At 43.6% G+C, this 13,907-nt stretch overlaps 1 protein-coding gene across 8 annotated transcripts in view; it reads right to left on the bottom strand.

Annotated features, from left to right (window-relative positions):
* pank4 (pantothenate kinase 4 (inactive)) overlaps nucleotides 1-13,039 on the bottom strand; it is a 71,054-nt gene extending 58,015 nt beyond the window's left edge. For 5 of the 8 annotated variants that reach the window (XR_005463692.1, XM_038821256.1, XM_038821260.1 and 2 more), the window contains exons 1-4: nucleotides 12,876-13,039; nucleotides 4,867-4,949; nucleotides 1,870-1,917; nucleotides 1,560-1,768 (exon numbers count right to left, since the gene is read on the bottom strand). Coding sequence is in view for 7 of the 8 variants with exons in the window: in XM_038821256.1 (XP_038677184.1) it covers nucleotides 1,560-1,768; nucleotides 1,870-1,917; nucleotides 4,867-4,949; nucleotides 12,876-13,017 (482 nt within the window). In the remaining variant the exon portion in view is untranslated. The remainder of the gene's footprint in view (nucleotides 1-1,559; nucleotides 1,769-1,869; nucleotides 1,918-4,866; nucleotides 4,950-12,875) is intronic. The other 3 variants (XM_038821258.1, XM_038821259.1, XM_038821262.1) reach the window with 2 other exon arrangements.
* Nucleotides 13,040-13,907: the final 868 nt, after the last annotated feature.

Below are 13,907 nucleotides of genomic sequence, written 5' to 3'. Positions count from 1 at the left end.
AAAGCGGAGAGGGGGCCTGATTCAGGTGTATAAGATTATGAAGGGCATTGACAGGTTGAATAGAAAGCAGCTGTTCCCCTTAGTTGGTCAATAACAAGGGGGCATAATTTTAAGATGAAAGGAGGTTTAGAGGGGATTTGAGGGAAATGAATTTCACCCCGAGAGTGAGGGGAATCTGGAATACACTTCCTGGGAGAGTAGCTGAGGCAGTAAACCTCACAATCTTTAAGAAGTACTTGAGTGCATGAAATGTCATAACATTGAAGGCTATGGACCAAGGGCTAGGAAGTGGGATTAGTGTAGATTAGAGCAGTTTTTTATCAGTGCAGACTTGATGGGTCTCTTCTATACTATGCGATTCAATGATACCAAACAGAAAAGAAATAAAGAATTTGTATTCATATAGCACCTTTCATGTCTTCAAGATATCCCAATGGCCTTCACAGCCAATGATGCAATTTTGCTTTAAACTGCGATCAATTTTATAATGTTGGAAATCCAGCAGTTAATTTCCAAAGAAGATTCCACAAATAGAAATTAGATAAGAACAAGATGCTCTGTCGTAGTGATACTGGTTGAAGGATGAATATTGGTTCGGACAATGGGGCAAACTCTCTTTCTCTTCTTCAAGGTAGTGCCATAGGAACTTTTACATCCACCTCAGGGGGCAGATACTGCCTTTGTTCAAACGACTAAGCAGAAAGACAACATCTGTGACAGTGCAGTACATCAGTCCTGCACAAGTTTTATCAGCCTAAATATTGTGCACAAGTTCCAAGAGTGGCACTTGAACTTACGATGCCCTGACTCAGAGGCAAAGTGCTTTCAGCCACAACAGACATGGCAAAGATTGTTATGACAACTGGGAATTCCTCCCATGGAGGGGATTGCTTTTTATAGTTTTGCCTTCATTCAAAAGATTCATCTTTCCTTATCCTTCCCACCCACTGTACTTTGATACATAATCACTTCTGACAATTGAGATCTGTTTCTCCATCAATCCAGAAGCAAACACAGGAGAGTTAGCTCGCAGGTTTTGGCTATTACATGCAGCACTGATAGCAACACTTTGACTTAATGGAGAAAATTGAGTTTCATGATTGTGCCCAGAATACAGGAAAGAAAGTTTTGGTTAGAGACTGTGGTTCAATGTACCCTGGTACCAACACTTTTTCTCACAAACATTTTTCTAATTGATTCTTTCTTGGGTGTGGGAGTCGCTGGCAAGGCCAGTATTTGTTGCCCATCCCTAAATAGCTTTTGAAATTAGTGGCTTGCTCAGCCATTTCAATTGGGCAGTTGAGAGATAAAACACATTGCTGTGGATCTGGAGTCACATGCAAGTCAGACCAGGTAAGGATGGTAGATTTGCTTCCTTACAGGGCCTTTGTTTCATGGTCACCATTACTGAGACGAGCTTTCAATTCCAGATTTATCCATTTAATTTAATTCCACCAGCTGTTGAGGTAGGATTTGAGCTCATGTCCCCTGGCCCTCTGGATCACTAGCCCAGTGACATTACCACTACGCCACACCCTCCCCTGCAGGCTATCACTTACTTCAGTCCCAGCTTCTTCTCAATCAGGTTCTTAAACTTGTGAGCACCACCTCCTGTAGCTTTAATCACTTTGGTCTCTGTGTTCACTAGGTGAGCTTTGATGAAGTCCAGACATGTTTCTATATAAGCATTTTCAAATTTAACAAAATGAAGTCGGGCAGTGATCTCTTCCTGAACAGAGATCTCGTACAATGGTTCATCATCAGGGACCTTAGAAAAACACAAACACAGCATCACGGTCTGAAATACAGGCTGCGGAGGGGGAAATTTTCTTGGAGAAACATAATACAACTCAAACAACTAATATCTACCTCAATGGTATCCACTCTACTTGTCTCCAACAGAGGCTCAGGTGTGTCCTATAAAGACTCAAAGTTTAAAATCAACCTTCCCAGAAATTGCAAATGTCTTAAGTTGATGGAAGTAATAAAGCTTGATGTTCTAGTTCAGGATGATTTTAGCAATGAAGTAACAGTGATAAGCGTAGCCCTTTCCTAGCAGCATAAAACTGAAATGAATCAATCAGCAAACAACAAAGGCACAAATAAGACAGGGCTGCCTGGACTTATTGAGCTAGACTGTTTGGGCTTGGGAGCTACATTTTGGACTAAAGGTCATAGCTTGGATACCCTTGTATGACAACATGTTTTTAAATGATCACTTGACAAAAAGTTCAACATTTACACAAGATTCTTATTTCATAACAGTTGTCTTTTTTTTGGTTCATTTGCTATTATACCTGTCATAATAGAATGAGAAAGTAAAATATGGTTAAAAAGTAACAACTAAAATTAATTCTATCTAACAGTTAACAATATCAGTCAGCTGACCTCCTTATGGGGAGCAACTGCTTTTGGAAATAGCTCTTTGTTGTACGAGTTACAAAGACACGGCTATAAATTATGTTTTTCTATTGCAACATAGGAACAGGAGTAGGCCGTTCAATCCATTGAGCCGGTCTTACCATTTAATGAGATCACAACTAATCTGTGGCCAAACACCATATACCTGCCTTTTGCCCATATCCCTTAATCGAATATGCTTAACAAAACTCTATCTCAGATTTAAAATTAACAACTGATCGAGCTTCAATCGCTGTTTGTGGGAAAGAGTCCCAAACCTCTACCACCCTTTGAGTTAAGAAGTGCTTCCCAACATCTCTCCTGAATGGTCTGGCCCTAATTTTTAGATCATGCCCCCTAGTTTTAGAATCTCCAACCAGTGGAAATAGTTTATCTTCACCTACCCTGTCTTTCCTTGTTAATACCTTGAATACTTCGATCAGATCACCCCTTAATCTTCTAAATGCTACCAAAAACAGGCCTAATTTGTGCAATCTCTCCTCTTAACTTAAACCAACATAGTCCATATCTCATTTTTGTAAACCTAAGTTGCACTTCCTCCAAGGCTAATTCTTCCACAGTCAATGGTGTTTCGGAATGTAAACTACCTGGCCAAAGTGTTAAGAAAATAAAGATAGCTTTAAGGGATTTATATTTGTATTGGTAAATATTAGAAACAGGTATAGTTTTAAGTGGATTTACCGTGCCTGGAAGGGCAAAACCTATAGTTAGATTCATGCTGGACAAAAGTGTTTGCATGTGCAGGGGTTGGTTTCAATTACAACTGTAATTCTACTGTGCTTACAGAGGGCTACAGCGTGAAGAGTAAATAAACCAGCAGTTGTTGCTTAGTAACTGGGGCCTTGTAAGCTCAAGAAGCTTTTAAGATTTAGTTTAGCCAATTTGATTGCAGTTGGAGATAGGTAGTGAGAGAGAAGGCAGCTCTCACAGCTCTGCTAGAAGCAGTTGGTTTTAGAAGGGTAGAGAGGAACATCTCTCTTAGCTTTGCTGGAAGAAATGCCATACTATGGAGTAATGCTTAAGAAAATAGATGCGGGAAAGCTAAAATCCAGTTAAGGAAGCTTGAGAAATGAAGAGAAGTTTCCAAGAAGTCTGGAGTTATCAGAACAGGAAACTGGGAACCAGAACAGATTACTGGTCAGTAAAGTCAGAGAGTTGAAAAGACATTGGATCGTGAAAAGCCAGAAAATATCTGCAGCAATGCTAATGTCTGTGAGAAATCATTACAGTTTAGGAGACATTTATTTGAAATAATTCTGGAAATCGTTTAAGATAAAGAAAAGCTGAAGGGAGAGCTGTAAAAGCCGAAAGCAAAACCTTGATGGAAGTAATTGAGGGAAAGCATAATACAAGAATCATTTGAGGGGATTTTGATCTAGCCCATCACCTTCCCTCTCGATCCCACCTGGGTCGTCCAACATCCAATCCTGGAACTGTTGCATTTACCTCCAATTAAAAACCTAGAAGGCCATAGACATTGTTACTGCCCCATGCCACAAACTCCGCTCCCTATCTACCGATTCCATCCCCAAATCTGCCCATTATCTCAGGCTGAACCAGGTGATTCACAATCGTGATATCCTATTTGACCCCGAGCTTCTTTTCTATTCCATATTCACCATCAAAATCATCTCTTTCTACCACTAACAACGTTGGTCTCCTGCCTTCATCCTTGAAAACGCTCATCTGTGTTTTGGTACCTTTAGGCTTGACTATTTCACTGCACTTCTGGCCAGCCTCTCATTTTTAATCATTTGTCAACTTGAAATCGTTCAAAATTCCACTGTCCATATTGTTTCTGACACAAAGTTCCATTTACCCATCACCTCTGTGGACCAGACACACTGACCTTTTCTGGCTCGCGGTCAAGCTGTGCCTCAATTTTCTAATACTCATCCTCGTTATCAAATCTCTCCGTGATCTCTCCCTCCTCACCTCTGTAATCTGCTCAGCCCCATAACCTGCAGAGGTTACGTGTGCTCCTCTAATTCTGGTTTCCTGAGTATCTCTGATTTTCATTACTCCACCTGTGAGGCCCCCCGCCTCTAAAATGCTTCTTCGGGTGCGGCACGGTGGCGCAGTGGTTAGCACTCAGCCCCAGATCACTGTCCGTGTGGAGTTTGCACATTCTCCCCGGGTCTGCATGGGTCTCATTCCCACAAGCCAAAGATGTGCATGGTACGTAGATTGGCCATGCTAAATTGCCCCTTAGTTGGAAAAAAGAATTGGGTACATAAATTTTTTTTAAATGAATTAAATTAGAAAAAAAATACAATGCTTCTTGAAACCTAACTCATTGGACAGGTTTTCGGACGTCTGCCTGATTATCGCCTTATGTGGTTCAGTGTCTAATTTTGCTTTATAACACTCCTGTTTGGGATGCCTTATTACGTTAACGGTGCTGTATAAATAGAAGTTGTTTTTGTTGCTACACATCATACTTACTTTGCCATAATGATCGAAGGATCGTACTTTGGCAACCTTGTGTTGCACAGTTGAATAGTAGGCCAGCTTCGTCAAGGAGCCACCTATTAACAAAAGACATTTGCTAGTTCTGTAAACATGTAGCATTACAGCTCACAAAAAAACAGGGACAGTGCTAAATTCACAGTTGTCACTGGACATAAATGACAGGTACCAATACAGAAGAGAAAATTATACTTGTGTCAGTATGATTCAATGCTGTGTGCTGTTCTTGATTAACTAGCTCAAACTGCTATTTCCAATGTCAGATGGGTTTGTAACCACCAGTAATTCAGCCTTACGTTATCTGGCTTAAAATTAGCAAGTTTGAAAGAGATAAATCTATACTTCTACTGTTGAGAGCTCTGCACAGTTTAAAGACCACAGTACAAAACGTCGACATCCTTCACTAAACTCCCACACACCCTTATCGCTCCCAAAGAATAACACCAAGCTACATATTAACTTTTCATTCATTTTTATTTTGCTGTTAATTCTCCAGCTGAAACAGAAACCTATGGCTGCCAAATCCTTTCATCCCTTTGTATTATACGTGCACACAGTCATTCTCAGTTGGTGAAAGAACAGCATTGCTGCACGTTCTCCCCGTATCTGCATGGGTTTCCTCCGGGTGCTCCGGTTTCCTCCCACTAGTCCCGAAAGACGTGCTGTTAGGTAGCTTGGACATTCTGAATTCGCCCTCCGTGTACCTGAACAGGCCCCAGAATGTGGCGACGAGGGGCTTTTCAGTTACTTCATTGCAGTGTTAATGTAAGGCTATTTGTGACAATAAAGATTATTGAAAAAAATAAAAGTCGTCCACAATTTCTGTACCTACAATATTCTCTCTTGGGTGGGAAACACCTTCAAACAATGGAGATGCAACCATATTACCACAAGCTCCTACCAACAACACACTACCAATTTGTTTCTGGCTCAAGAAATAGGGACTCGAAAATAGGCTGTGCTCCAGTGTTTTATAAAGTAGTTTTTTCCGCTGCTTCTCGCTCTCTATTTTATCTGCGCCCCGATATTTCTGCTGCAACAAGCTTAAATTAATGACCTTGGGGTTTAGCGGAAAAAGAGGCCATCAATAGAAGGAAGGGTTGAATAAAAAATATACAAATCATGTGAATCTGCTCCTTCACACTAATGTTCAATTACCTCAGAACTAAGTTTATAGCTCAACTTGATCTTTAAAGCACTTACATTTAGAGTATCCAATTCATTTTTTCTAATTAAGGAACAATTTAGCGTGGCCAATCCACCTACCCTGCGCATCTTTTGGGTTGTGGGGGCGAAGCCCACACAAACGCGAGGAGAATGTGCAAACTCCACCCAGACAGTGACCCAGAGCTGGGATTGAACCTGGGACCCCGGCACCGTGAGGCAGCAATGCTAACCACTGCGCCACCGTGCTGCCCATCAACTATGTATTTGATTAAGTTTATGTTTAACTAGTATATTAAGTAAATCAAGCCCATGTATCTAGTTCATTGGGGGATTACTGGAAGAACTTAACACAATGTTTCTCGTAAAAAGTTCTTATTCATTAGCTGCCACCTGTAGCTACTAAGCTAATAAAACTCCTTCCTTAACATTGGAAGTGCAGAGGGGCAGGTATCAATAATTGCACCCATCCTGCAAGTCACTCTCTTGAGTTCCAAGGTCAGACAGATGAACAGCCTAATCTGCCAATGTATTCAGGTTTGACCTGCTTTCTTGGTTTCTCTGTGTGCCTTTGCGCACACACTGCTCCTCCCTCACAACTGTTATCAAAAACTCACCATGCTGAACAATGCAAACACAAAATATACCTACCAATAGTCAAGACAACTTATTTTACACTGAACAGAAACTCAAGTTCCCATTCTTTATGTGTCAACCTTGTTGAGATTTTTGAACTTTCAATACATCACAGCAGGAGCAGCACAGTGGTGTAGTGGTTAGCACTGCCGGCTCATGGCACCGAGAACCGAGGTTCCATCCCGGCCCCCTGTCCGTGTGGAGTTTGCACAGTCTCACCATGACTGCGTGGGTCTCACCCCCATAACCCCAAAAAGATGCACAGGGTATGTGAATTGGCAATTAAATTGCCCCTTAATTACAATAAAAAAGGAATCTAAAAATACATCACAGCCAAGCTCAATCTTCACCCATAATGCACAGCTTCACCAAACATCACTGAATATAATCAGAGGTCTAGTTTATGTCCCTTCCCAATCCAGACATGCTGATGTGAATTGGACTCCACCCCTTGCCTGCCATGGTTTAGATTATCTTACTCAGCAAAGACCACAACTCAAATCAGGGTTCTGCTGACTCATCTACTGTACGAGGTATGTATCCGGGTATGTAAATAAGGGCTAATTCCAAACTCTAGGGTTACTTCAGTTATCATCGTGCAAAATAACAGAATGTTGTAGCACAGCACAAGAGGGGGCCAATCAGTCCATCACACTTGGGTCAGCTTTTTGTAAAAAGCCATTTGATTAATCCAACTTGCTTGCCCCACTCCAAAACACCTTGCAATTATTTTTATTTTCTAGTTCTGATTTCCCCTTTGAAAGCCAATGTTGCATCTGCTTCCCCCACATCAGCTCATAACTCACTGTATAAAAAAAAACTGTCCTCATCTGTCCTTCGATTCTTTTGCCGATCATCTTTAAAAATCGATGTAGTCTGGTCTCCCAACACCCCCGCCAGTAGGTTTCTCTTTATTCGCTCTTATCAAAACCTCTTATGATTTAGATAAACTCTTAAATCTTTAGTTCTCTTGAAGCCCCATTTTTCTGGTCTCTTCACATTACTGCATTACATCAAGAGGGGCTTCAGTAAAGTAGGACATTTCTATCTCCAAGCACCATTGGTAAAGTATTTTCCAGTTGGGAGCTCAGGAAGGAACTGAAGCAGGAAGAACAACCTTGTCACTCAGTTACATGTCAGCTGAACAATGACTCCCTTTAGCCAAATATTGGACCAACAATCAGAGCGAAGCCCAAATCTGAAGTCAACATCCACACATTCGGGGCAGCACAAGTGGATAGCACTCTGCTGTTTGTGATTTTCATTAACAACTTGGATGAGGGAGTTTTTTTTTTATAAATTTAGATTACCCAATTATTTTTTCCAATTAAGGGGCAATTTAGCATGGCCAATCCACCTACTCTGCACATTTTTGGGTTGTGGGGGCGAAAGCCACGCAGACACGGGGAGAATGTGCAAACTCCACACGGACAGTGACCCAGAGCCGGGATCGAACCTGGGACCTCAGCGCCGTGAGGCGGTTGTGCGAACCACTAGGCCACCGTGCTGCCCCCGGATGAGGGAGTTGAAGGGTGGGTCAGTAAATTTGCAGATGATACGAAGATTGGTGGAGTTGTGGATAGTGAGGAGGGCTGTTGTCGGCTTCAAAGAGACATAGATAGAATGCAGAGCTGGGCTGAGAAGTGGCAGATGGAGTTCAACTCTGACAAGTGTGAGGTTGTCCATTTTGGAAGGACAAATATGAATGCGGAATACAGGGTTAATGGTAGGGTTCTTGGCAATGTGGAGGAGCAGAGAGATCTTGGGGTCTATGTTCATAGATCTTTGAAAGTTGCCACTCAAGTGGATAGAGCTGTGAAGAAGGCCTATGGTGTGCTAGCGTTGATTGGCAGAGGGATTGAATTTAAGAGCCGTGAGGTGATGATGCAGCTGTACAAAACCTTGGTCAGGCCACATTTGGAGTACTGTGTGCAGTTCTGGTCACCTCATTTTAGGAAGGATGTGGAAGCTTTGGAAAAGGTGCAAAGGAGATTTACCAGGATGTTGCCTGGAATGGAGAGTAGGTCATACGAGGAAAGGTTGAGGGTGCTAGGCCTTTTCTCATTAAAACGGAGAAGGATGAGGGGCGACTTGATAGAGGTTTATAAAATGATTAGGGGAATAGATAGAGTAGACAGTCAGAGACTTTTTCCCCGGGTGGAACACACCATTACAAGGGGACATAAATTTAAGATAAATGGTGGAAGATATAGAGGGGATGTCAGAGGTAGGTTCTTTACCCAGAGAGTAGTGGGGGCATGGAATGCACTGCCTGTGGAAGTAGTTGAGTCGGAAAAGTTAGGGACATTCAAGCGGCTATTGGATAGGTACATGGATTAGGGTAGAATAATGGAGTGTAGGTTAACTTCTTAAGGGCAGCACGGTAGCATTGTGGATAGCACAATTGCTTCACAGCTCCAGGGTCCCAAGTTCGATTTCGACTTGGTTCGCTGTCTGTGTGGAGTCTGCACATCCTCCCCGTGACTGCGTGGGTTTCCTCCGAGTACTCCGGTTTCCTCCCACAGTCCAAAGATGTGCAGGTTGGGTGGATTGGCCATGAAAAATTGTCCAAAATTCTATGATTAACCAAGGACAAAAGTTCGGCGCAACATCATGGGCCGAAGGGCCTGTTCGGTGCTGTATTTCTCTATCACTGTGGCTTCACAGCGCCGCGTTCCCAGTTCAATCACCCGCTGGGTCACTGTCTGTGCGGAGTCTGCACGTTCTCCCCATGTCTGCGTGGGTTTTCTCCAGGTGCTCCTGCTTCCTCCTACACTCCAAAGATGTGCAGGTTAGGTGGATTGGCCAAGAGAAATTGCCCTTATTGAGCAAAAAAGTTAGGAGGTGTTATTGGGTTACGGCAATAGTGTTGAAATGAGGGCTTAAGTGGGCTAGTGCAGATTCGATGGGCCAAACGGCCTCCTGCACTGTATGTTCTATTCTAGGAGAGGTCGCTGAGTATCAATGAGAAGCTGTTTTTTTTCTTGCCAGTTTCAGCAGGTGGAAGGAAACCAAATATTTCTCCCAACCTTTGCCTCAGATGAGATTAAATAATTCAGACGAATTATTCAAACTTGGGATGTGTCTAATCTATATCTCACAGTACCATGTGATGTGGCACAATTATGCATTGAACAACTGAGGGACCCATGTTGGTGTCTTTGTACAATTAAATATTCTAAAATCTACTACTTGTCACAGCACAGAAAGATGCCATTTTGCTCTTTGAAAGAGCTCTCCAATCAGTCACATCCACCTGCTCCTGCATTTTGCCCTGAACGTCACTCAAGAAAAAAATGAACACTTTCTCTCACAGTAGACTCCTTTAGCCACCATCTGCCCCACCTGAGACAGAGGCTGTAAGTCACACATTGGACTTCTCAGACACCCGAGAACTAATTTTTAGCCTGGAGGCAAGTTATTCTTGACTCCAAGGGACTAGCCAAGGAGAAGAGACCTGAAAGACCTGCTTGCAATCACAAGAACATAAGAGGCAAGAGAATTACAACATTTAGCCCAAAGCCTGCTCTGCCAGACAGTAAGATCATAGCTGAACTGATGGGGCCTTAACTCCACTTTCCTACCTGTACCACATAACCCTCAACTCAACTTTCAACCAAAAATCTGTCAAACTCGATCTTAAACATTTTTAATGATTTGGCCTCCACTGCTCACTGGGAGAAGAGAACTTCAGCCATCTTGCCAAACTCCTTAATTATTCACCTGAGGAAGGAGCAGTGCTCCGAAAGCTAGTGATTTGAAACAAACCTATTGGACTTTAACCTGGTGTTGTAAGACTTCTTACTGTGCTCACCCCAGTCCAACGCCGGCATCGCCACATCTTAATTATTCTGCACAGATCAATCAGTACATTGAATGGTTAATCAATCTGATTTGGTTGCAGTCAGGACATTACACCCTGCTCTTCTTCATGGACTGTTATGAGAACTTGAAACTATCCTCAAATAGCAGATTGGTTTAACTTTGCATCTATAATAATAATAATAATAATAATAATAATAATAATAATCGCTTATTGTCACAAGTAGGCTTCAATGAAGGTACTGTGAAAAGCCCCTAGTCACCACATTCCAGCGCCTGTTCGGGGAGGCCGAAGCCTTGTTCTGCATTACAATTCAGCTGTTTAGCCCACTGTGCTAAACCAGCCCCTGCTAAACCAGATCTCACTCCCAAACAATGTGGCACTCCTTCAACACTGCTGTGGAATATCAGCCTCTATTATCATAGAAACGTTGGATTCCTACAGTGCAGAAGGAAGCCATTCGACCAATCATCTCTGCATTGACCCTCTGAAAGTACATCCTACCTTGGCTTCATGAGGCAGCAGTGCTATCCACTGCACCACCGTGTTGCCCCATGCACCTGCTGTGATGAATGGCACACTTGAAACATTACAGCCTTCCTTTTCTCTTCACAAATGCTGACTTGACTAACATTTTGTGTATTTCTGCTTTCACATAGATAAAATCTATGTCGGGAAAAACAAGCCAGCAACTTAATATTTCCTGAAGGCACCCATTCTATTCTGTCATGAATCCCAAGTTCAATAAATGCTATTTCCACAAAGACCGTTGTAATTTTCTTTTATCTATACAAAAGCAACTACTTGTCAGCATCCACACAGTCCAACCAGAATGATGGACATAAGGGCTTTAAGTTCTTTTACACAAATTTGGTGCGATGCCAACAAATATTTTTAAATCCAGAATATAGACTGAATGTCTGGGTTTTTTTTTGGAAAACCTGCGCATTGCTGAATCAAATTGCTCCATTCCAGGGGATTGCAAACTGCTAAATTGTACGGCCTGCCAATGCATTTACGATGGCGACAATCATTTTTATGGACTTCTGTTGAGTTCATATGTCATCTTTCTATAGCTGGCAAGACTTCTAATGGCTTCAAAGTCCGATTTTCTGTTTTGAATTGGCAGCGGGCAGTTCATGCATGATTTCCTAAATAATTAATAATTTCCAAAGGGAGAATATTCAACAACCATAACTGATATAATGGGCCTCACGGCGACACAGTGATTAGCACTGCTGCATCACAGCACCAGGAATCCGGAATCAATTCCGACTTGGGTCACTATCCGTGTGGAGATTGCACATTCTCCCGGTGTCTGCATGGGTTTCACCCCCACACCCCAAAGAATTGCCTCCCTGGTAGCCGGAGACGGATATTATTAGCTTAGAGGGACTCAAAGCCCCCGAAGTTGGAGGCCTGGTTAACTGACATGGCGAGCTTTCTCGGCCTGGAGACGATTAAGTTCGCCTTGAGAGGGTCACTGTTATGGTTCGCCCAGATGTGGCACAAAAGTTGGCAACAAGCTACATAGGGAGAAACTAGGCCAGATGACCAATGGTTAGGTCAAAGTAAGAAGTGTCTTGAAAGAAGAGATATATATAAGTGGTTTAAGGAGGTGATACGCAAGCCGAGAACCCAGACAGTGTGACGGCATGGCCACAAATACAGGAACTAAGAAAATCTGCGAAGCACAAGAGGCAGGCCCAATTTGGAAGTGCAGAGATCTCCAAGGGCTGTAAATCTAGGAAATACACAGGAGGGAGGTGAGGCTATGGTGGGGTTTGAACTGTGGAGGGGTATTAACTACAGAAGGGCTTAAAACACAAGTATGAAAATTGAGGCGGGGCTGGAAGCCAATGCAGGTCATCAAGCTCAAGCACAGGACTTGACAGGAAAGTAGGAGCCCAGGAATCGAAATTTCGACTTTTAAAGGTGTTCTATCAATGTAAACTGCTATTATTCTGGCCGTGAAGGAAATTGCTCCCTGATAAATAATGACCGTGTGCTGAAGCTGGTCAGAATGCAACACACGCCTGTCCCTAGCTGACAGCCTTCATTTGCTTCATGAGCTCTGTAAACACCTGTACAGCTTTGTGTACTTTCCGCCCAGAGTGAGTTGTCACAGCGATGGCTGACGGGAGGTGTAGTGTTTCTGTCCACGCCTTTGAACATCGACTAACTGGTGCGGTCCGTGCGGAGAACTGCAACTCCCAGCGGCCCCGCGACCGGCCGCACATGCGCATCGCGTCCTGTCCACTTGTCGCATCTCTCCCCCCCCCCAATCCTCTCAGGCCAAACAGTTCCTAATCACCCGCCCCTCTCTCCCAACACCACCGCCACGCTTTATTGCTGTGCTCACCAATGTCAATGGCGAAGCTCTTGGCGTTCTCCAGGTTGCGGAAAATCTCGTCAGGCGGCAACGTGATGCTTTTGTCCAGGCCGTCCCGCGCAGAGCGGGACGTTCGAACGCCCCCGACAGCCTTCGTGCAATCTGCCGCCATTGCCGTTCCCACAGCACCTCGCGTCATACGTAAAGCCGTGCGTCATACGCAATCCGCACGCCACCTCATGGGAGCCGGTGACGCTGCACGCAATGCAAGACCAATACGTAATCTGCAGCATTTGCTCATGACTGAAGTGTGGGGAAGTGGAGCAACATCTGAGGATGCCTCCCCCTACCACAGGGGGATACACACTTCATCAGTCACACATAGAACTTGGGATCTCTATAAATATCAACAAAACCACACTCACTGTAAAATTACGCCCAAAACACAGAAGCCCTGTAAAATAGAAACTCCAGAACATCCTCCGGCTTTAAACTTTGCGAAGTCAAACAGCACCGCCATTGCATTAAACAGTATATTAAAATGTCAAACCAGAGACTAAGGTCATGGATTACCAAGCAGCAGTGATACCCGTGCTCATATATGCCCTGGGGACTTGAATGACCCACAGCAAACACCACAAAGGACTGGAGAAATACTACCAGCTGTGTCTTCAGAAGATCCTCCAAATCCAGTGGCAAGGAAGGTGGTCCAACAGCTGTGCCCTCTCCCAAGGCAACATGTCCGGCCTCAGATGCTAGTCAGTGAAAACCAGCACTGCTGGTCAGGACAGATCATTCGTATGCCCCACACCAGACTGCCAAATTAACTGCCCCTTCGGAACTTGGTCATGGCAGCGGCCACCTAGACTAACAACACGGCTTTAGGGGTGTCCTCCAAGTATCCATGAAGAGGTCAAACATCCCTTGCCGACTGATGGGAGTACCCAGTTTGTGACGGACCAAAATACAGGTTTTACTCAGAAAGGCACCAAACAAATCAAGAGACTTTGTCGGGAACACACAGAGGTGAAGTCGAGGCAATGGAGAGAACACACAAACCTC

Source organism: Scyliorhinus canicula, chromosome 16, assembly GCF_902713615.1.
Source record: "Scyliorhinus canicula chromosome 16, sScyCan1.1, whole genome shotgun sequence".
In the NCBI taxonomy this organism is placed as follows: domain Eukaryota; kingdom Metazoa; phylum Chordata; class Chondrichthyes; order Carcharhiniformes; family Scyliorhinidae; genus Scyliorhinus; species Scyliorhinus canicula.
Note: the sequence above shows the minus strand (reverse complement) of the source record. Positions and strands in the feature narration are given on the sequence as shown.